This window comes from Carettochelys insculpta, chromosome 1 (assembly GCF_033958435.1).
Source record: "Carettochelys insculpta isolate YL-2023 chromosome 1, ASM3395843v1, whole genome shotgun sequence".
Taxonomy (NCBI): domain Eukaryota; kingdom Metazoa; phylum Chordata; order Testudines; family Carettochelyidae; genus Carettochelys; species Carettochelys insculpta.
The window spans coordinates 109030440-109054706 of record NC_134137.1 but is presented as its reverse complement, the minus strand read 5'-3'; the positions used below and the strand labels follow the sequence as shown (position 1 = coordinate 109054706).

General features: G+C 44.0%; 2 protein-coding genes across 6 annotated transcripts in view; both read left to right on the top strand.

The window, feature by feature from the left end:
- Positions 1 to 18096, top strand: part of TMTC4 (transmembrane O-mannosyltransferase targeting cadherins 4) — a 76701-nt gene extending 58605 nt beyond the window's left edge. For both annotated transcript variants that reach the window (XM_074989618.1, XM_074989628.1), the window contains 6 exons: positions 336 to 443; positions 540 to 681; positions 1500 to 1614; positions 2969 to 3081; positions 10406 to 10475; positions 11004 to 18096. In XM_074989618.1, coding sequence (XP_074845719.1) covers positions 336 to 443; positions 540 to 681; positions 1500 to 1614; positions 2969 to 3081; positions 10406 to 10475; positions 11004 to 11155 — 700 coding nt within the window. In that variant the 3' untranslated portion in view covers positions 11156 to 18096. The remainder of the gene's footprint in view (positions 1 to 335; positions 444 to 539; positions 682 to 1499; positions 1615 to 2968; positions 3082 to 10405; positions 10476 to 11003) is intronic.
- Positions 18097 to 19182: 1086 nt separating this feature from the next.
- The window catches only part of GGACT (gamma-glutamylamine cyclotransferase), a 122752-nt gene continuing 117667 nt past the window's right edge, over positions 19183 to 24267 (top strand). For 2 of the 4 annotated variants that reach the window (XM_074989687.1, XM_074989669.1), the window contains exons 1-2: positions 19435 to 19506; positions 20245 to 20346. In XM_074989687.1, the coding sequence (XP_074845788.1) occupies positions 20273 to 20346 (74 nt within the window). In that variant the 5' untranslated portion in view covers positions 19435 to 19506; positions 20245 to 20272. Of the gene's footprint in view, positions 19307 to 19434; positions 19507 to 20244; positions 20347 to 24028; positions 24107 to 24267 lie in introns of those variants that run through there. The other 2 variants (XM_074989701.1, XM_074989679.1) reach the window with 2 other exon arrangements.

Here is a 24267-nt window from a genome sequence, read left to right as displayed (position 1 = left end):
TGACACATGGCCAGCAGCGACCATAGAGCCCCGCTTGAGCTGTCCAGAGTGTCTCTGGGCTCCTATGGGGCCGCTGCTATGGTGGACCTGTTACTTTGAAATAGTGGTTGCACAGCATCTACACACATCCTATTTTGAAGTTCAGCTTCGAAGCAGGGCACTACTCCGTTCCCAGGAATGGAGTAAGAACCTCAAAGTTGGGCCCCCTTACATCGAAATTAATTTTGAAGTAATGCAAAATGTGTAGACGCTCCGCACTCTACTTCGAAATTAACTTTGAAGTTCATTGCTAGTGTAGACGCAGCCTATGAGTAACACATTTTCTTATTTTCTAGGCTGAATCCTAAATATGTACATGCCATGAACAACCTTGGAAATATCTTGAAAGAAAGAAATGAGCTTCAGGAAGCAGAGGGCCTACTGTCCTTAGCTGTGCAAATACAGTACGTTAAAAGAATGGCAAACGTTGTGTCAACTGACCACAGTACAATGGGATGTGCTATTCCAAATGCTAAAATGTATTTTAAAAATTTACCTAGGCCTGATTTTGCTGCTGCATGGATGAATCTAGGAATAGTACAGAATAGCTTAAAAAGGTTTGAAGAGGCAGAGCAAAGCTACTGGACTGCAATAAAACACAGGAAAAAATACCCAGATTGTTACTACAATTTAGGACGGTTGGTAAGTGTTTTTTGAAAGAAATTGTGGCATATGATTAAAATATTTAAATTGTCATAGGTTTTCAGTTCGAATTCTGCTTTTTCACACAATGCTGAAAATAACTCAGATTTGCTTGATTGTACAGTGGGGGTGATACCATATTTTCAAAACCTTGTCGGTCTCAAACCTACCTCTCCCTCATTTATGAAAGAGGTCTACTTCCTGTGTTGTCATTACTTTTTCATGCAAAAACAGATAGATAAAAATGATTTGCGGAAAAAGAAATCTGGCTTCTGTACTTCACAAAGGTATCTGTTCCTTCAGGAGATGATTACTAATAACTTTTCAAAATCTTAACTTCAATTCTGATAATGTATATTTCAACACTCTTGTGTAACAGAGCTATACCCATAAGAAAAAAAAGTTCAATGTAGATTGGTGTCAATGTTTTATTTAGATTTCTTTTTAAAAAATAAATAAATAAAAAGATGTGTATGCCCCTTCTTTTTTCATTGGTACATGTATAGCCGAAACCCATACGCAAATCATACACGAAAAGCAAAAGAAAAATACAATGTTTTCAATAAAAGAAATTATCTTTTAATATTTTAAAATGCCCCCACTCTTAAAACAATTTATACCCTCTTTAATACACCCTTGTCTACTGAATGAGAGAGAGTTCTGTTACTACATGCAGCAGTATTTTAGTCTTTGTTTTAAAAAAAAAAAAAAGCACATGCGATACTGAACAAGAGAGATGAATGTCTGTACCCTCTTTAGCTATAACTATACAACAAAAGCAGATCAGGATCTAGTAACTGTGATTGCCTTACTTTCAGTATGCAGATTTGAATCGCCATGTAGATGCATTGAATGCATGGAAGAATGCTACAGTTCTGAAACCACAGCACAGTTTGGCTTGGAACAACATGATTATATTACTTGATAATACAGGTACAGTATATAAAGGGCTTTCATGGTTGCTTACATAACAGTACTTGTATATAGTTATAGCTGGAGGGATAGCGGAAATGCCATCATGGCACTGAGACTTTCAGGGATGTTTATGGGGGAAAAAAAGATAATAATGAGGATGCCCAGACCTCTTTCTGCCCCATTTCCCTAACTCCACAGAAACCCAGACCCCTCTCCTCTTCCACACTAAAGAAACAGGGAGCTCTCCCCTGCCCCTTCCTGCCGATGGCCAAGGTGAGGGACTTGCCCTCTGACATTGTGTTGCTGACTCCCACCCCCAAACAGTGAGAAAAGGAGACTCTGCACCAGCAAAGCTGTCCTTCTATGCCAGCTAGGACCCATAATTACCTTGGTCATTGCTAAGTGTAGACCTTCTTCCCAACATAATATTCCTTTTCTTTTCTCCCCTCTGTCTTGTTCCCTCTCCTCTTCCCCAGCTCCCAAGGCCTCTGCAGTGAGGGTCTGATAGGAAGCAGATCACCGCAATTGTCAGGTGAAGTTTGGGGTGCTGGATTCACCACCCAAGATACAGGCTATGTGTAGTGCACTGTTCCATATGCTGGCATGTTCTAGGTAGATAGAGCATGTTGACATAGTCTGGCAGGCTCCATGTGGGGCAGTTAGAGTACAACATGCAGCCTGTGAGTTGGAGGGTGAGTCTAGCAGAGCCCGATTCAAAATCACCACAGCTTGTCTTCTATCAGGTCCTCACTGTGCATGGAGAAGAACGTTCTCCTGGGTTGCAGTGCTGTTTGCTGTGTTCTTTGGACCTAAGTGGTGGTGATTGAGTGTGTGTGTGTGTCTTTCTCACACACACTCAGCCCCTTATTTTGCTTGTTTGTGTCTGCATGTGCATGCAAGTGCTCTTGGGGTTGCAAATTAGTAGATTTAAGCCTCATTTAGTAATTTCATAATTCCATGTACAAAATGGGGGAAATTATGAAAAACTTAGGGAGGGTATTGGCATCTCTGGATATAGTTAAACAATGTGGATGTAGGTGGGTCTGGATTAGAGTTCACACATCTAAAAATGCCTGCAGCCTTCTGAAGCTGCACCATCTTGTTGCTTCATCTTACTTAGAAACTGTGTACACTTCAGAATCTCCCCTGAAAGAGCAGTTCCAGAATCTTCCCTAAAAAGAGCACCAGCCCTGACCGTATTCCTGGACGTCCTAGAAAGTCATAGAATCTGTGACCTCCATGACGCTCTCATAGTCTTATTTATCATACAGTGTACGTATGCTCACAAGATGAACAGTAGTGAAAATATTAGCCATGTTAAAAAGTTTTTCTTTCTCTCCTTTTTCTCTTTCCTCCTGCCGTGCACTCCCAGGGAATTTAGCACAAGCCGAAGCAGTTGGAAGAGAGGCCCTGGAACTGATTCCTAATGATCATTCTCTTATGTTTTCTTTGGCAAACGTACTGGGGAAATCGCAGAAATATAAGGTATGTAAAGCAGGGGTGAGAAGCATCCAACATGCTGGCTGCATGCGGTTCATCATGGTTAGCTGCTGGCAGCCTGCCAGGCACTTTGATTCCCTGAGCATCCAGAGGCATGGAGCCCTGCAGATCACAAGGGTTGCACTTTGGTGTTCTGGGCCAGTGAGCAGCAAAAAGTGATCTGGCCTGAGCCACTTCCCACAGTTCCCATTGACTGAGATCAGGGAACCTCCACAACTGTGAGCTGCGGGGCTCTGTGCCTGTGGACGTTCAGATAAACAAGGCGTCTGGCTAACCCTGGCAGACCTGATTTGGTCCATTGACTGCCCCAGGTATAGTGTCTCTTGATTAATTATTCTGATCAGATGATTCCTACCTCCTGAAATAAAGGGAAATTATGCGAATTTTTGCGGTTAAAGGGGAAATATGTGGGAGGAGGGTACCGCACTAGGAAGCAGCGTGTTGGGGTTCAGTGTCCTGCTATGCCACAGTACTTATGTGACACTGGGCAAAGTACTTCATTGCTCCGTGCCTCAGTTTCTCAAATGTAAAATAGCAATGATGATCATTCCTTACCCCCTGTTATGTCGTGAACAAAAAGAGCTGTAAATATTTGCAGAGTGTTTTGCGAGGTTTTCTAGAATTTAAATTTGCTGTGCTGAAAATGTCAAAGAACAGAGTCCATATAATGTGTTCAAGCCTTTAGAAGGGACAGGTCAGAAAGAACAACCAATCCTTGTACTTGAACATAAAGAAAATACCTGCAAATAAGAAGGTAAACTCATTTCATCTGGTAAGAGTTAGACATTGGTTTCTGAAAGTAATTGACTGCCCCAGGTATATAGTCTCTTGATTAATTATTCTGATCGTTATTTGTCACCGTTGCTTCAGCATGAAGGAGAAATAAAACATGCACTAACAAGAGACTACATAATGTAAGGGCAGTGAGGAAGAAAAGTGCAATTAACTGTTCTGTTTGGTCTCATTTTCTGTAATGGGTAATTTAAGATCAAGCAAACAAAAGATCAAATCATGCGTCTGTGGAGCATTTTGCAAATGGATCAGCGGTGGCACACAGATGTACATGTGTGGCACAAAGGTGTTTTGAGTTATGTTTGCTCGTTAATGTGCCAAAAGTTAGTCTTGTTTTGTGGCATTCCTGACTGAAAATAAGCCACTTATTAAGAATAAATGTAGTTGCCCTCGCCTCTGTGTTCATCCTCCTCCTCTGAAGGCAGGAGGAGATGTATAATCTTGGAAGCTTTAAAGATTCCTCCTATGGCTGTGGCTATGGTCTGAAGAAGTGGGTCTGTCCCACGAAAGCTCAGCTAATAAACTATTTTGCTAGTCTTTAAAGTGCTACTTGACTGCTTTTTGTTTTCCTACAAATAAGTTTGCTTTAGTAAGGTCCTTTGATCTGTAACAGTAAGATAGCATTGAATTAGAAGTACTTATGAACTTTCAGGATAAAATAGTTACATGTATGAAATACTGATCACAGTGTCAGGTGATATTTATCTCCATTGTCGTGCCTTGTTCCAGGATGATGAGACTTAGCCGTATGTCCAGCCTATCTATTTGTCCTCTAATCACACCAGCAGTACTTGCTGTAGCTAGTCTTGATAATACCTGTATGGCTACAGCTGCTTTACTTGGCTTTCTTTGTACTCCCGGATTTTCTCTAGGAGAAAGTATGTCATAATAGACAGTAGACCATTCTGAGAAGATTACAGATTAATTTGAGGCTTCTTTCCTGGATGAAAAAAAGAGGCATCAATAGGATTCTGTGGTTAGTCTCAAGGCTAATGTATGGCGTGGTAAAGCAAAAACTTTTTAAAAAAAATGAGATAAAAGAAAAATAATGCAAGACTAACGGGCAAGTTTGCTGTAGTTATCACAGAATAAATGTGCCTTCACAGCAGACTTAGAAGAGGGGAGTAGCTTTCATGACCAGCTCACAAATGTCATTCTGTTCACAGTGAAGTTGTATGGAAGATATTATAGAGATATTTGTGGGGAAAAATGTGGCTCTGGCATCATTAGTGGAGTGGAAGGAACCAGAAAGTGGTAGTCAGGGAAAATGTGATGAGAAGCTCAATATGATCAATCAGGAAGTGTAGAGTTGTGCAGGGCCTACAGGCAGCTTGAACTTGATGTAGTGTAGCAGAGGAGAACAGGTGGAGGGTTTTAAAGAAGGAACTGATGTGGTTGGTTCAATGTGGAAGGATAATGGTCTCAAGGAGCTACATTTTGCATGCACTAGAGGGGAGAAATGAATGTACGCATTAGGCTAGGGAGCAGTCAGTTACATGGGTGATGACAAGAGTTTTAGCTGCAAGGACAGAAAGAAAAGGAGGTGTCTGAGAGATCTCTTCTGGGAGAAAGATTCAAGATTAGAATGTGTCAAGTGCCTAGACATGTTGAGTGAAATTTGTGTTGAGGAGAAAGATTGAATGATGATATGGCTTCCAGCACTTAATGGATAGATATTCTCATAAATAATGTGTCTGCATAAGAGTTGCTAAAGTGTCAGTTCTGCCCTGGAAGCACACTAAGCATGTTTTTTTCAATCTGTATTTCTTTTGAAGCATTCTATTGATTTGGAAGTGCTTTGCCAGTTTGAAAGGCAGCAATGTTCCCTTTAGTTTCAAATTCACTTTGCATTTTTCCAGACTTACTCTTACAGAAATTTAACTTCTACGCATAAGAGTGATGGAACTTCTTACTTGAGATCTGGTTTTAGCAATTTAGTTTACTTTCTTAAGTACACCACCTTTTGAAATGGACAAAGCAACCCAGGAGAGATTCAGGTGCCATGCAGCTGGTTAGCAAAGCTCCCAGAGCCACCCACAGTGGGCAGCCTTGGTACACATAAATATTTTTCTGCCAAGGATGGAAAAAGTTAGAGGTAACACTGATTATGTGTATATCCACAGTGGTTTTTGTTGTTGTTGGTTTGTTTTTCCCCAAGAAACACAATATGTTAATTGCATGGACTAATTCCATGGGTCTCCCTATCTGAGACAAAATTTTGAGTTTTTTGCTGCAACTCTGGCAGCAGATAGAATAGGCAGCATGTCTTTTCAACACCTATGGTGCTGCAGACATCTTTACAACACTTAATTTAAAGGTTTGGCTGTCCAGACCAACTGAAATATTGCCCAGTGTACTGAAATGTTTATTTAATGCACATCTCTAGTAATACAAATGGGATGTTCTTCAAATTGCCTTTAATAATCTGATGCTCTTCTACTAACTGCTGAGCAAAACAGTGGCAATAAAAAACCTTTTCAGTGAGGATGTGCCAGAAGGCATATGGTAATGGGATTCAGCTGCAAATGTGTTCTGTTCAGTTTTCTGGAGACCATCATGTACAATTACTGAACTCTATAATACTTGGATAGAGGAGGAGTGAGTTCCTGTGTTTGCTGCTTCTGCTGCGTGGCTGGTGACAATTTATTGAAAGACTGGGCAGCAGCACATGTGTGCACTCTGGCTGTGTCTTCATAATAGTAAAATGCAGACATCTAGTTTTTCCAAAATTTGAGTTTGTGACTTATTGGATGCAGAGAGATTCCAACATTGTGGGAAGTGTGGGTTTGTTCCTATTTTCTTTTTTTTCTGCTTCTGATGTTAGGGCAGGCTTTTTTCGAGAGGGGTGCGTGTGTGCGTAAAAAATCAGCTTGGAGACATGACAATCCTGCCACCAAAGTCCTGTTTTCCTCTCTCTAAAGAATTCGTACACATGGTTCAGTATGTTGTTGCCATGTAAGGATAGAGTAGGCCATCGTGGCTGTGGTTTATAGAACTACTCTCACTGGACAGCCTGTATTTGTTTTTTGGGCCTGAGATATAAAGGGCTCATACACCAGACAGTCGTCTAGGGTAGGGGTGGGGAACGTTTTCTGACCCAATTGGAGAAAAAAAACAAAAACAAAAAAAAACCCACCACCCATATACCACTGGTGTGGCCCCTGACTGAGACACCTCACTCCTCTCATGCTCCAGCCCCACTGGGCCAAAAATGAGTTCAGTGTGCAGGAGGGGGAGGCCAGGGAGCAGGATGGTGGTGTGGGGCCTGGATGGAAGCTAGAGTGCAGGAGTAGGCTTGGGGTGGGGGGGTGGAGTCTGGGCAGGAGGTAAGGTGCAGTAGCAGGCTGAGGGCGTGGGAGGGTGGGTGCATGAGTGTGATGGGAAGAGGGGGTGCTTACCTGGTGCAGCTGCATAGGAGGTACATGTGGCTCCACATCTACTCCACTCCCAGGCACCACCCACTGCCTCCCAGCACCGTGCTGCTCTCCCAACTGGGGCGGGAGGGAATAGCAGCATGAGAACCACTTCCTCTCCCCTCTCCAGGCAGAGACTTTGGGCTGGATCTGGCCTGCAAAGCTTGGGGCTTCCCCCCCCCCCACACACACACACAGGTGCTAGTACTCCAGCCACATCGGATGAGTGGGGGTGGGGAGAGGAGTGGTGTGAGGATGGAGTGCCACACTAGTTGCCTGCTGCAGGCTTGCCTGGGTTCCTCAGTTCAATCTTGCCTGGGTTTCCCATCCCTGATCTAGGTAATAGTGGCCTTTCCTGAAGTGTATTGGACAGTGACAGCATGCATTAGGGTATGCCTACATGGCAGATGGAAGGTGTAATTCCCAGCTTTCATATATGTGCTAGTTCTGCTCAAGCTGTTGTTCAGAAACAACAATGTGGCTGAAGTGGCAGAGATGGAGTCTTGCAGTAGCTACCGAATACATATCTGGGGGTTGGGTGGGATTATATTCCTGGAGCTTGCCCAGGATACTGTCCATGCTGCAGCTGCCATGGTGCTGTTTTTGCAGAGCTAGCACTTCTGTCTGTCCACCTTGGGAGTTGCACCTCCCAGTTGCTGCGTGGTTATACTCAGACTCAAGGAACACAAAATATATCACAGGGTCTATGTCTAAGCTAGAGCAATTTGTCATCAGAAGTTTTTCTTGGAAGATATTTTGTGACAAAACTTCTTTCGACAAATCACGTCCAGACCTCTGAAGGGGATTGAAAGAGCAATTCTCTCTGTCGAAAGAGAGTGGCTGGACTGCCCAGCGGCTCTACTGGCAAAATGACCAACTAGAAGCGCAACAGAAGGGCCCCTGAAATGTCCAGATCGGCTTTTTTTTTTTTTTGGACAGGTCTCTGACAGGCGTTCTCTCTCGTGACAAGCAGGGTACAGCTGTTGACAAAAGTGCTGCATTCTGTTAATCTATTTTCAACAAAACGCTCTTGGGAATTGACAGTCCAAGAGTTTTGTTGACAAAATGGCCGTTTTCTTGACAAAACCCTGTAGTTTAGACATAGCCTTAGAGCGGGTCTTTTGTCTCTCTTTTGCTGGGGAACTGAGCTGGAGACTGTCCAAGAATCTAAAACGTACAGCAGCACAAAAACTACCTAAGTTATCCTTTTAAAATATCTAAACTTATTTTGTTTAACATGATGATGTGTTTAAAAAGGAGCAAAGATTTCCACACTAGCACCTATCTTCAGGAAGATAAACATGGACTTGTTTACGAAACTGACCAGATTTTGGCTCTGAATGTTTGGTGCTATGAGAAGACTTTGTTTTTCTAAAAAGTTCCCAAAAGTCATCAATGCTGGGGGAACATCCCACAACTGGAAATATTGAGAGGACACTTGGGGTATGTTATGTCAATACCACAAAGTTATTTTGAAATAGCAGCTGCTATTTTGAAATAACTATGTGAGCGTCTTCACAACACAATTGCTATTTTTAAATAATTTTGAAATCGTGGATGCCTTAGTTCAAAATTGGTAAACCTCCATTGTACAAGGAATACCTCCCATTTCAAAATAGGTGTTTCCAAATAGGGGCTGTAGATGGGGACAGGAGCCTATTTCTAAATAAGCCATAGTGCGTCCAATGTCTCTCTTTCAAAATAGCTGAGCACTGTTTTGAAATGCATTTTATGTGTAGCTGTTCTATTTTGGAATAGGCTATTATATATCTCTTCTAGAATAGCTTGTTCAGGAATAACACTGGTGTGTACACTTAGCCTTGTAGAAGGAGTGATTTTTTCCAATGATAATGTAGTTTTTCTATTTTAAAGTAGATACACTGTTCCTCAGTGTGGATTATATGCAGATCTCAGCTTCAGATATGTTTACTGTAATGCTGTGTCAATAAAGTTTAAAAAGTGGTTAATTTTATGATAGAAGAATGAAACTTTAAGACAAAAGCTTTGTCTTAAAACTAATACAAAACAGAATATTACTTTGGGCCACGATTGAGTAGGGAAACGTCTACTTAAAAGGCAGAGAGTATTTTGAAACATTAGGAGTATGTGAAAATCTGAATAAAATGTAGACTGCTGTACAAGCTTAACTGTACAGGTTGCACCTCTCAAAACCAACAGTCTCTTGTCTGGCAATATCCGAGGACCATGGATGCTCATGGACCAGAGAGCCCAGGAATGGAAGGGGTAGGCTGCCAGGTGCAAGGAGGTGGGCAGCCCAGGGCCAGTGACCTGTGTAAGCCCACAGCAGCAAGGGTCCAAGGCCAGAGCCCTGGCAGCAGCAGTGAGGGGCTGGAGCTGGTGCCAGTGGAGGCTGAAGTCAAGTCCTGGAGGAGTCAAGGCCAGGAGACGGAGCCATGGATGGGTCTGGAACCCTGCTGCAGCCCTGGGGAAACCAAGACCAGGGCTGGAGCCCCATGTGTGGGGCAGACCACAGCCCCGCTGGCAGCAGCAGAGGGGCTGAGGCCAGAACTGGAGCTCTGCAGGGCTGGTGTTCCCCCCAGCAGCATGGGGCCAGAGCATGGGCTGGGACAGCAGGGAGCCCCACAACAGGGTTGGGTCACCCAGAGCTCAGCAGGTGAGTTGGGGAGGGGGAGCAGAAGTAGGCAGTTGGGGGCCCATGGCAGGAGACACCTCCCCTTGTCCAGCAAATTCTCTCATTTGGAACTTGTCAGCTCCAGACCAGGGCGGTACAACCTGTATCGGATACCACTATCTGCTAAAATAGCAGTAGCCTGTGATACATTGTTGTTTGTGTATTATTAATGTAGTTTATTTAATGGAGAGCAAGTGGTCAGGCAGGGTTTATACATCTATTGTATAGATGAGAAAATATATAAATATAGGGGAGATAATATAATTGTGTGTGTGTGTGTGTGTGTGTGTAATAAAAATATTGTGGGGAGGTAATACGTTACGTAGATGAGAAAATATGTCTACAACTTTAATACAATTTGTGAAGTCTTTGATGGTGTTTGGGTGCACTTTGCGTTGTGTGTAGTACTAGAGTAACCTATACTGTTGACATCATCTTTCAAACTACACAGGAATCAGAAGCTTTGTTCCTCAAGGCAATTAAAGCCAATCCAAGTGCAGCCAGTTATCATGGTAACTTGGGTAAGAATTTTTCTAATTCCTCAAGTGCAAGTTTTTATCAGATGTTTCCTTATGTTCAGTCATGTATAAAAAGCAGTTCTGAGACTGTTCCTGCTGGATGGATTTCTATTCTGACTAATTTCTAGAAAGCTATCCAGGAAATGGAGCATCAAAAACTAAAAGCTGTCACAGGATATGATAGATCAGACAAGTTGCACGTAATAGCCTGGAGATGGTTGAACTTCAGTGGCTGCAAATTGATTCATTTAAGTTATACTTGTAAATTTTTATGAGCTCACATAAATACAGTAATTTATGGCTACAACAAAATTCATTACTCCATCATTCCATGGCCAGTTCTTCCTCCAAGCTCTGCTCCTGCAGCTGGCAAAAGAACAAATGCCACTAACCAGCATGCAAAAAAAAAAAGAAAAAAAAGAAAAAACATTTTATTGGAAACAAATGTTTTAATGTTATTTTCCAAGTGATTGGCAAGATTGTCCATTATTCAACAATATTGTTAATGCAAACTCCTCATTGCTATTTCAGCTGTGCTTTACCATCGCTGGGGAAATCTTGACTTAGCCAAGAAACACTATGAAGTCTCTCTGAAGCTTGACCCTGCTGCACCTGGAACCAAGGAAAACTACAACCTCTTAAAAAGAAAACTGGAACAATTGCAAAAGAGAGGCGATGTCTGATGTTTCTTTTTAGGCTGTCAGTGCATGCTGTGTACCTTTTGTTACATGGTTACTTTCAACCATGTGAAGAATTCAATCACAATTTTTAAAAATAATAATTACAGCACTACCAATGCACACTCAAATGCTTGATTTGATCTTACATTAGAAATGTATCTTCTAATTCACTCAGCTCTTCTAAAATTTTAGCTGAAGAATTAGTTTTTTCTGTTTTTTTTTTAAATCTTTAAGTATTTGTCTGTTAAATACACTGACGTGTGAAATTAATGTAGGATGGAGTTTCACATTTTTTTTCACAACAGAGTAAGTAAATAGCAAAGTTTATTTTTGTATGCTGTTGACTCATTCATCTGATTATTAGTAGCAGTGTAGAATATTAAAATACAAAGTGACTGAAGAAATGGCACTTTCCTACTTAATAATGTCATCCTTCACATGTTTCCAGTCATAGCTATTCAGAAATCGAAATGGATTCCAGTCTGTATAGCACATCAACAGTCATTACAACTTTAGGTCCAAACTCTGTCCTCATTTGTGCCTGTGCAAACCCATTGAAGGCCTTAGGGTTGGGCAAAGGTGTAAGTGCCACAATTTGATTAGCATAGGGTAATCAACCACTTGTGATGGTGCACTCAGTGTATTTTTAGGGTGGAAGGACCTTAGGGACAGAAAGTCTGCCCAGAAAAATGTAGTGTTAATAGGCAGCACTGGCTGATGAGTGATTGTGGCAGTGGTGCCTGAGGTGCACTGAAGCAGACTTTTCCTAGTCAGCCTCTGATGGCAGAACTCCCCTAGAACTGTTCCCCAAATAGCAGATTAAAGTTGTTTTAAACCTTGCGGCAGGATGGTGGGGCAAACAATCTGCTACGCCATTGGTTAATCCGTATCTCCTTGGGTATAGAAGCCCCCACTGGTTCAGGAGGTTGCAACTTGGAATTCCTGTGTCAGGAATAAACTAAGCAAAAAACCTTTGCACATGTATCATTGACACACAAACTGGCTGGCAGAATCCTTTGCTACTGACGCAAAAACCAGAACTCAAGATTTGCTTTTAGATTTTAGGATGAGTTTGCTGAAGTGACAATTCGGGGTAAAAACATCTCAACACACTTCACCTCTTGTTAAATGAGTACTTGCTTAAACGAGGGACACATTTACTTACCTTAGTTCACTCTGCGTGAACTCCCCCTGCTAATAAAAGGCTAATTCCCTCCCTGTGGCTCCAACCTTCCCTAGTCTGACGCCCCGCCAACCCCAGCCTGTGGCAACCTGACCCTCCCTGGACCCTGCAGCCCTAACTCGTGGCAGCCTGACCTCCCCCTCACACTGGCCCCGCAGCAGCTTGACCCCTGCTGCTGGCCCTATAGCCCCAACCTGCGGCAGCCTTAGCCCCCGTGCTGGCCTGCAGCCTGGCCCCACGGCAGCCTGGCCCCCCCACCTCTGCCGGCCCCGTGGCAGCCTGACCTCCTTGCTGGTCCCATGGCCCCAGCCTGCAGCCGTCTTAACCCCCTCTCCCTCCAGCCCCACAGACTGGCCCTATGGTAGCCTGACCCTCACCAGCCAGGTAGACCTAACCTGCTGCAGCCTGACCCCCCCACCCCGACCCTGCCCCACTGCAGGACCACACACCACACCTTCTGCAGCCTGAACCCCCCACCCACCTGCTGGCCACCAGGTTTTAACCCTCCCTCCCACTCATGGCCCCAGACTGCCCCCAGTGTTTAACCTTTTCCTACCCCAAAACCCGAAGTTCACTTACTTTTCAAAAGCAGCGCCACCTGCTGCCACTCCTTTGCCGAGCTCTAGGAACCAATTAGACTTTTACGTGTATTTTAATGAGAATTTAGTGTCCCTCTTACAAGTTCGTCTGCAAGCACAAAGTTGGAAACCAACTGTGCTCATAGAGCAAGGGATGAGTGTATACAAACGGAGAAAAATACTAGATGGAAACACCTGAGACATTTGAACAGCCCCACTTTTGGAGTATGCTGCACTTGAGAATGACTTAGCAGCACAGAGAACGGAGTCAGATGCTATTTCCGTATTGGTATCATAGCTCAGCATAATGTTGCTGCTTCCGTAAATGTTTATCTATTTTATAAAGAAATGGGAAGAATAATCCAGTGGATGTCAGAATTGTGATTTGACTTCCTCTTTATGTCCCAGTGTTCTGTATTTTTTCCGTAGGAAGAAATTGATTCATGCAATATTTGCAGTTTTCCTAACTTGTGGTAATATAGTACAGGTAGTTCTGGAATATTCTTCATATATCACTCACCTAAATATAAAATTATTTAAAATGTAAGATGCATATCTGCCATAGTACAGAAGATTACATGACTTCCTTCTGAATACCACGTACATATTTTGCATCTGAAGTACTCTGTTTAAAATGCAGTTTTGCTTAGAAAAGTGCCACATTTTTAACTAAAATTCAAGTGGCAAGTTTTTATAGATATTTTATATTCTGTCCTACAGCTCAGACTAATATGAATCAGATGTAGAAGGCATTTGTATTAAATAGGCCTCTAGCAGAGAAAAAAAAGATGGATTTTGCTATGTAAACTAGTTTCTAGCAAACAAAAGAAATGTTTTATAAAAACAAGCCATATTTGTTTATCCACAATGTCTGACACAATTGAGTTCTAAATTATTATTCCTATCATGCAATTCATATGTATAATCATCCTTATTGGCATGTACTGTTAGCTTTGTATTAATCCAATAGATCAATATTATACTTGGTACGTGAAATCTCTGTTTCATTACAGAGCAAATCCATTAAACACAGTCACATGGGGATTCTGACTTCTCCTTGTATGCGTTTCTAATGGATTGGACCTCTTATTTTGTACTCTAGCTAGTATTTTAAAAAGTTGGCTTACCATTCTAGTACCAACCCCATGATCTCATCTTGATTTGTTTTCAGGATATTTAATATCACTTAGTCTTTGTGTTGATCTTCATTGTTTTAAGTTATCAGTGCAATAAAACTGAAAGGTAATAGCTTATGAACATAGTAGGTAGTATGTCGTGTCTGACGATGACGTCTTGAGCTTGCACAGGCTCATCAGTTGTGGACTTGCATGTGGCTGAGGAATCCAAGCTTTGAACGGCATGGGCGTTCACAGTGGGGGCAAGGGAATTGTCCTGGCTCCGTGGGTGCAGCTCTGCTGTTGCTTTCTTCCTCTCACGAGCATCAGTGAGGAGGGTACGTCACTGCTCTTCCAACTTGTCACATGCGTGTCGTACGAGAGCACGCCAGCCTGTTTGGTCTTTTGCATGCTGCTCTAGCTGATCTGGTTTTAAACCAGTATGAGCAATGTTGGCCTTCACACAGTCTTTATACCTCTTGCAAGGCCCACCTTGAGTCCTTTTGCCCTGGGAGAGTTCACTGTAGAGGAGTTGCTTTGGGATTCTTGATTCCTCCATTCATATGACGTGCCCTGTCCAGCGAAGCTGGGCTTTCAGAATCATGGCTTCGATGCTCATGGTTCCTGCTTTGTCCAGGACTTCCAGGTTCGTAACTCTGTCCTGTCATCGAATGTGCAGTATCGACCTCAGGCCGCGTGTGTGGAAGCACTCCAGCAGTTTTATGTTTTCTGTAGAAGTTATGAACACCGTAATGATACACTTATGGCAGAGCATAATGTCAGAGCTCAACTCACTTCTGAAGAATGTACAGGATTCTGTTTATATGAAATACATCTTTCAAGACCACTAAATAGAGTAGCTAATCCCATATATTCCACTTTATCCTCCCAACTTGGAAATCATTCTCAGGGTATTGGGCCTATTCAAATATTTATGAATATACCTTTTAAAAATGTTTAATTTTCCACACCTGATAACTCTTGAATCAGTGACCTGATCGCTAAATCTTGCATTAGTGTAGAAAATACTGCTTGCAAGAGAAAAAGATATTCGGGGTCCCCCATATATTTTGGGGTTGCACTCCTGAAGAGGGCAGTGGCTACTGAAACAATATATACTGGGAAATTTTTTCCAATAACAAATAATGGAATAAAGAGGGATGCATTCACTTTACCACACTCACCTATGACAATATTATTTTCACCTGAACAGTTCCTTTTTCCAACATCAAGATTATACAGTTTTATACATTTTATACACAAAACAATGAATACAATGTAGATCCCCTACTAACATTGTTTAAAAGAAAAAACACAACTTTTTCATCTATGCTAAACTTAGGTAGGAATGGCAGCTGCATTTTCTTGGACTTTTGGGTGGCTGGCTTTTTGGTTGCAGAAATCTTAATAAAAGGATTTTATTGATATCTATTCTCCTGCATGAATCTGTGAATGACAGAGCTCCCTGTAGCAAGCTACTGCATCAAGAGCCCTGGAAACTTTGTTAGACTGTTCACAAAAAGGATCACTGCTCTGTAGGAGTTCCATCATCCAACCAGCCAAAGGACAGAGATTCTTTGTTTTCAGACTCCTGGCTTCCTGCCCTACATCATCTTGCTTTCTTCAGATATCTGTTGTGGGTCCAACTCAGGCTGTTCCTCCTTTATCAGTTGCTCATCCTGAAGCTCCAACCACTTCTGTACATCTTTCTCCTTTGCTTCCTTGAAGCTAACAGTTTGTTGCTTGAGGGCAGGAATAAAGCCCATGAAGCTGTGGACAACATCTGGCTATGCACAGCACTAAACACAGTTCATTGCAAAGTGACATCTTTCCATGATGCATCAGTTTTCCACACTGTTCAAGATGACATAGGACTTACAAACTCCTTTACACTGGGCTTTCCTTCACCTGACATCTTTTTAGTCACCATGGAGAACATCCTCTGTAGGTAATGAGACTTGCACGTGGCTGGCAGAAGCAATTATAGTACTGTATAATAGGGAAATGTATTCCAATTCACATTGGTCCTTACCAGCATAGCCATTGTTTGCATGGCTTGAGACCAGTCTAAATTGGAACATGTTCCCCTGCTGTTGAGCAATGGATATCCAAAACAGGATATGCAGAAGATATAACAAGAGTTTTCAAAGGAAGGGGATTTTATAAGCCTCAACCCACTTGGACATTTTTAAAAAAAATTTTTTCTTGCTATCATTGCTAATTGATTGAAGGCTAGTGTTTCTCTTTGCCAGCTAACCAGTCCTTTTATGTCTGTTTATGCAGTGAAGTCATAAATCTATATGTGTAACAGTGTGTTAGTTTCCATGGCAACAGACTGAGGTCACAAGTGCATGGTCTTATAACTGCTCATTCATTTGAGCAAAATTCCAAAGAAAGAGCAAAGATAGGCAACATGCTCCTGTGGATAAACCGCAAGATTGGAGGTAGAGTCTGTGCCATCTACTACTTGTCAGTCATTTTTTGACTGACTCACTAGTGGAAACTTTTCAAAAGTACAGACTAACTTTGGGAGCTTCCATTTTGTAAGTGTCCAACTTGTCATATTTAGGGCCAGCCTCAGGATGTGCCAAGCACTTACCTGTTTATTTTGGCTACGTCTACACTAGCACACTACATCAAGTAGCCTATTTCGAAGTAAGAACATTGAAATAGGCTACTTCGACATGTATCGTCTACACATCCTCCGGGGCTGGTGCTTTCGACGTTCAATGTTGTAGTAGTGATGGAGAAAATTGAAAGGAGCAGCCCCGGAAGGAAATGTGGAGCGTCCACACACACAAGCGCTCCCTGTCGAAATAAGGGGCTAGCAAAGCCTGCAGATGGGGTCACAGGCTAGACTAGCCCTTCTGGGGCAACAGCAAGCCGCTCCCTTAAAGGGCCCCTCCCAGACACACACAGCCTGCACAGCACGAGGTCTGCAGAGCCGACAACCAGTTGCAGGCCCTGTGCACACAGCATGGACCCGCAGCTGCAGCAGCAGCCAGAAGCCCTGGGCTAAGGGCAGCTGCACATGTCAACCACAGAGCCCTACAGGGGCTGGGTAGAGCGTCTCTCAACCCCTCAGCTGATGGCCGCCATGGAGGATCCTGCTATTTCGATGTAGCGAGATGCGGATCATCTACATGTGCCTTACTTCAACGTTGAATATTGAAGTAGGGCGCTATTCCCATCTTTGAATAGCAATAGCAATTTTGACACCTCGCCGCCTAACGTCGATTTCAATGTTAAAATAGCGCACAGTGTGTGTAGACGTAACGCGTGCTATTTTGACATTGTGCCAGCTACTTCGAAGCAGCTGGCTAGTGTAGACGCACCCTGTAACTGCAAATGTCAGTACTTAACATTGCTGAAGATCAAGCTCTAGGTGCGTCTAAACGTTCCGAAATTGCAGCACTTAGCAAGACCAGTATTATCAAAAGTTGTGTTCTAGCTGCGCTGTATGCATCTATAAAATTGGAGCCAGCAACAGTTAGGAGCAAAACTGAGACGTTTTCAAAGGTAAGTTTCCTAAATGAGTCTTTTAAAACTGCCCACCCAGTCTACTAACACTCACCTGCCAGCATAACTGTTCACAGAATGTTCTTCTGCCTGGCTGGTGCCCACACCACTCAGCCTGCCCTGTGTCTCAAATGTGCCTTCCACAAACAGTTTTGGTTCTGTGAAAGACCATAATCTACAAGGAATTAAACTAAGAACACCAATCAGATTTCAATACTGTAAAGGTTAAGTACTGTACACCTCCTGCTTTTAAATATGCAGATACCTGTACCTGCATGAGTTATATACTGAAAGACCGATCATACCATTAGAATAATGCATTGCAGTGTTTTTGCATGGTGTTTGGTATGTGTCAGTGTTTAGAAATGATTCAGGGCTTGTGTAATTTTATAGAAATCTGGTTGTAAGAAATTTTAAATAAGTGGTTTTGCTGATAACTGAATTCCATTTCTTGATGTATTGTTAATTATTTGCAAACAGTATATTCCAATTTTAAAAGTTTAATCCAAAAAAGAAGCAAGCATCTGTAATAAAGCCAATAAATCTGCCTTTTTGTTATCCTGTTAGAGGTTTCATTTTTGCTTGTAATTAAACACATATCTTACAGCAACACTCAGACTGTGCTAGGCATCATGGAAACTGGTTACCTACATTTGAAATACTGATCATGTGGGATGAAGCTCTGTTGGCTCCCCTGCAAAAATGAATGGCAGTAAATGTGTGTGACAGTGCTCTGGAAAAAAGTGCAAGTAGGTGGCTAGAAAAAGGTAGAAGCTGAAAAAGTTAGCTCTCTGCCGTGGGGCCAGGAGAGGTTGGGCCTGTACAGTTTGCCTGGGGAAGGGAATGGAAGGCCTGTTTTCTTCCCTGCTCAAGAACCTCTGCAGGCCTCCCTGCTCTTGGGGAACAGAGCCCATAGAAATAAATAAACTGAGCCCACAGAAATAAATAAGCCCACAGATGCACTCATGCCCCTGACAACGCAGGTCTTTGCCCATGAAAGTTCATGTGCCAAACTATCTGTTAGCCTATAAGGTGCCACAAGACGACTTGTTTTTGAAGATGCAGACTCACTCGGCTACCTCTGCTACAGAGAAATAAAGTTTGACTTAGTCAAAATGTCCTCCCCCGCCCCCAGGGATCCTGAAGCTGGGGCTGTCACATAACCCACTGCCTGGCCCTGGGACGTTTGTGCTCGCCTGCTCCCCTAAAGGGGCTACGGCCTTGGGGTTCAGGAGTCTGTGAGCTATATGGCGAGAAAACTCTAGGGTGGGGCGGGGGGAAGGTCAGAGATGCAGACAAGAGCTTCAAGGTGCCCTGTTCCTGCTCCTGGCACCAGGAGCACAGGGAGGTTACGGCAGGCGGCGGCAGCCAGGGACGAGGGCCCCTTCGCCCAGCAGGGGACGGGTGCGTTGGCCAAGGGGAGCAAAAGGACCGAGGCAGCATCTTCAGCAGTCTGGTCCCAACTGCATGAGTTGGGACCATGCGCCTTGCACCCTTCCTGGCTCGTAGGCGGCCGTCGGCCCAGCCCGGCGTCACGAAAGCCGGACCTGCTCTGCGCATGCTCTGGAGCACGGGTGTTTCCACGGCAACGCCCTCTCCCCTGGCTCCGCCCCCTACCTGTGTAGCTGCCTGGCTCCTCTCACGCTGCGGGCTCTTGGCAGATCTCGCCCAGGCTCTGCATCCAGCAATGGAGCCCGGAAGCAGCGCGCACCAGGCTGGCAAAGAAGCGCCGCACGGACAGTCAGGCTGTCGCCAGAACGTTAGTGGGCTGGGTGGGCTGTGACGTTATTCAAAAAGCCGGACCCCCCCTTCGGCCCTCCCATAAAGGCAGCAGCCACCAAGACGATCTGATTGGACTAAAGAGGGCACGTGGCAGAGAGGGCGGGGTCTCGGGCTACTTTGTAACCAATCAGCTGGTTTCAAGCGCGGCTGTTTATACCGTTGCTGCCGAAGTGTCAGGTACCGCTCTGGTGAAGGGGTAAATGAGTTAGTGGCGCCGCTGGGCGACAGTCGGAACCGCTTGTAGGGCCTAAGCGGCTTGTGCGCGGGAGTGACACCTACCGTCTTCTCAACACCCGGTGCTGGGGCTTCTCTACAGGCACCTGCTGAGTGGCTGGGACTGGGCTGGCCAGAGACACCTTGGCCTTTGGTCCACCGCCTTACACATACATATCGCATAGATCTGGGAGGGACCTTAAGCGCTCCTCCAGGCCAGTCCCCGCCACTTACAGCAGGACCAAGCACCATCCCTGGCCCCTTTTTTTTTTTAAACCTATTTGCTACCGAGCCTGAAGTGGCTTTAAATTGAAATTACAACCCTACGTTTAACAGGCCAACGCTGTAACTGCTGAGCTACCCTTCCTGTCTCCGTCCCTTCCCTTCCTTCAGTTCTTCAAGGGGGCTGACCTGCAAATGTCTTGTCTGGGCAATAGCTCTTGTGGGTGGTTTGTGCCCCTACCCAGGGCTGCCACACACTGCTGGGGGCTGTTCTGTGGGCTTTTATCCCCTTTTATCTCCTGACTTTCCATATCAGGCCTGCTGGTGACTGAGTCTTGTTCTAGGTCTTCCTGGCCTTGGTGCCATAGTTTCACAGCCCTGGGCAAGCTGAACTATCAGTTTGAGGCCGTCTGCACTGCTGCTACCACAGAGTTGTCTTTGGCTTTTGTCTTCAACTGCCCTGTATCTGTTTTCTCCCAGGTCCTGGATCCTGCAGCAGCTTGGTCTGATGCATTTGTCCCTACTTTATGCAGCTGTCTGTCGTTGGAGTAAGATCACTTCATCCGTTCTTAGGAGCCGCAGGTGAGTGGGTTCTTGGAAGTAAGAAGGTGCCTGCTTAGCTTGGCATTCTCTCTGCTTCTGTGTAGTGTCTTTCCTGGCCTTGGCTGCAGGAAACTAACCCTCACTGGAAACAGAGGACAGGAAAACCAAACCTGTCAGTTTCTGTGCGTCCCTTCCTGTTTGGTTTTGCTTTTGTCATCAATCTCTTCACTGTCTTTCTTGCAGAATCTGCCTTCCCTTTGTCATGGGGGCAATATTCCCTCTAAATTTTTCCATCCATGTGTGGAATAAATTTTATGTGCACCACTAATAGAAACATTTGCTGCTAGCTGTGGGCACATGCTAATCAGCTGTTGGCATTTGACATTCTACTGGGTGACCACTCAAGTACTCAGCTTACCAGGAACACTGTGGGTACCCTGGGGAAGATGTCTTGCCCAAATCCCCATTTGGTACTGAATTGTTTGAATTCTGAAGCTGGTTGTCAAAGTAAGCATATCAGACCTGCTACAGCTTTTTTTTTTAAGTGTCTGTATTTTCCTGATCACTGTTGTAGCCTGAGTTTCTTCCAGTTTTCTACTTTAACTTCTGGGAGGTGGGCTATCAGGTAGGGCTGAGGGGTTGGGGTGTGGGAAGGGGCACAAGGCTGAGGTGCTGGATGAGGATGCAGGCCCTAGGGTGGGGCTAAGAATGAAATGTTTGAGATACATGCTATCCTGGGGAGAAGCGCAGTGTTCACTCCACTTTTTTTTCCATCTATGGGCAGAATAAACTGCATGGCTGTGTCTACACTTGCATTCCTCTTTCAGAACAGGCATTCAAATGAGGGAAATTGAAAATGCAAATGAGATGGAGATTTGCATATCTGGTGCCTCACTTGCATATTCTTATTTCAAAATAGCTTCTTTTGAAAGAAGAAAACCAGTGTAGACACTGCTCTTTCGAAAGTAAACCCCATCTTCGAAAAAATCCTTCTTCCCATAAAAAAGGGAATGAGGAGTCTTTTGAACATGGGGTTTACTTTCGAAAGAGCAGTGTCTGTGCTGGTTTTCTTCTTTTGAAAGAAGCTATTTTGAAATAAGAATATGCAAATGAGGTACCAGATAGTCAAATCTGCACCTCGTTTACATTTTCAGTTTCCCTCATTTGCATACCTCTTTCAAAAGAGGAATGCAAGTGTAGACACAGCCTGTGTGTGGATGTGCACCATGAATAGAAACACATGCTGCCAGTCATGGGCAGCTATGGGTGATCTGGTAATCAGATGGATGGCATCTTTATCTCCCCTGGGCAGCAGCTAAAGTGCTCAGCTTACAGGAAATGCTGGAAAGGACTCCCCCAGCCCTCTCATTTGGCCCTGAGCTGCTGCAGTAAGAGATGCTTTTTTGCTGCTGCGGCAGCTCCAGTAGGCATGTCTGGGAGAGAGGGGATGGGAGAGCACCTTTTCCCCCCCAGCTGAAGCAGGGCTGAGCTAGGTTGTGTGGGGGCCAGGAAAGGGGTGTCTGTTCTCTGTCCACAGCAGCTTTAGAACCAGCTCTATATGCGGGGTGTCACTGTGATAGGGCTTGGTTAGGGCTGAGAGGTGGGAGGTGCCTTTCCCTTAGCCATGGTAGTTCCAGCTTGGGGCTGGTCTGGGGCTTAGGCAGCTGCGCAGCCATGCAGCTTAGAGGAAGCTTAGCCCTAAACCTCCAGCTGCTGAAAGTTGGGACTGGATTAATTGCTCAACAAAGGGCCCTCTTTCATTCATTCCATCTAAAGCAGTAGCCAGCAAACTTTCCAAGATAGAGTGCTGTAATTTGACTTTTTGACCTTTGACTTTTTGGTCCAGGTGCCAGTGATAATTTTAAAAATCACTAATAGTCCTGCTTACTACAGCTTCATTAATAAATTAAGATGCAGAACTTTACTGTTTAGATGGTGGTTGGTATCATTAGCTGGTCTTTTGTTAATCCCCAAGTGGCAATGTTTTGAGTAAACTCCTAGCTGCATGGGGGCAGAGGGGCAGCGCAAAGCTCCCACCTCACATGCCCATGAAAGTTGACTTACGTGCTGCTTTTGGCACCTGTGCTGAGGTTGCTGACCCATATTCTAAAGCAGCGGTGTCCAATAAGAATTCAAAGATGGCCACACTTGTGGTTGTCTTCCTTCCATATTCTCCACAGTTCCCTCACCCTGTTCTAAGTGAATGCCCTCCTGCTCCCCCAGTGCCAGGCCACCCTCAGCCTCCCATTCTAAATCAGTGCTGGCAACTCACTGGAGCTGCTGCTGCTGGAGCCGTTGGCACCTCTGGGGCCGCCAGAGCTGCCACTGCAGCCCACACACACTTCTCCAACCAAACAGTGGGGCATGTGTGTGGAGCAGGCAGATGACACTCCCCTGGTGCAGGTCTAGGAGGAGGTGCATTTAAAGGCTCCAAGAGCCACATGCAGCTCCTGAGCTTGAATTGCCACACCATGGTGTCCTGTTCACTACATGTGGTAAACATGTTGGACACTGCAGCTCTAAAGCAATTGAGAGTGAAAGATCATTGTTCAGGATGGGTTGCAGATCACTGATGATGCATTGGAGAGGCCTTAGGAGGGATTTGTATGTGATGGTCAGTGGTGGTCTCTTGTCTTCCTTGCGAGGCCTGTCTTTTAGCAGGTGGCTTCTGGGTACCCGTCTGGCTCTGTCAATCTGGGTACCAGATGGGTACCCAGAAGCCACTTGCTACAGACCTTCATAAACAGTTGCCTGAGGTACATCCTTCGCATCCAATGGCAAGACTCGGTTGCAGACGAGAGGCACTTTGGAACAGAGCAGGACTAGAACCACTTGACATTCAAAACAGAAGTAATTGTTCAGTGGGGCTTACTCAAAAATTAAGTGCACCCTAATCACAGTCTGTCTTAGCTTTGTTTTGGTGATTTAAATCTATCTCCCGTGAATATCACTGATATTTGTAACAAGTTTGTAGGTAAAATTATGGATACTAAAGATGACAAAAAACAGGTTTCTTCTGTATGAAGGGGAAGGAGAATATAGTAACAGGAGCTGTTCTGCTCTCTGAGTCATTCAGTAGCTAGTTCTCCTTCAGTTTTGTAGGAGGAGAGATGTGATCCTTACAGCAACCAAGTGTCAGAGGGCTGGGGCTCACTGGTATCACTAATGAGTTTCAGATAGCCTGATGATTGCAATATACCCCAGCTCAATGTACTTAAAAGATGTCACATAATGTAATGAAGAAACTAATCACTTAAGATAATTAATAATCTTGTGTGATGTATGTATGCAGTCTGAATAGTTATGGCTGTATGCTGGGTTATGGCTAATGTGTATTTTAAACCAGGTTTGTTGGGAGAATTGATAAACAGATCTTTCCTACCTAAGTGGCAGAAGCTCTGTTTGCTGTTATGATCAGCTCAGTCATCTGGCTGGGACAATTTGTATTTTAAGTGAACTAAGTTGTAAAACTAACCAACTGGAGTAAGGGAAGAAGAGATGGGTTGGCATCTATACCCCATCATGGAAGTTCATCTGGACTATAAGCATGGGAGGGTCTGAACCTTGAGTGATTAAGCAATTTGATTGCTTGATTAGATATTATAAAAGTATAAAGTGAAATGTTTTATCAAAATTTATGATACACTGAGTAAAATAATTGTGAATTGTATGCATTAACAGTACATAAGGAATTATGGGTACTCATTATTATGCTTTACAGTCTGTGACCAAAGGAAACAACAGGTCTTTCCCAGACAGGAGGGGACTATCCCACCTATCTCCAATGAAATTAAGCAAGGTATGATGACAAACTATGTATGCCCCATTTATATTCAGACTGTTAGGGAAATGGGAAGGCCTCAGGAAAGAAAAAACAACATGAAGTTCTCCTGCCTCTTGAAACAAGGTCATTGATATTGAGAGAATATAAGCACAAGTGTAGAAGGCATCTTAGTATGT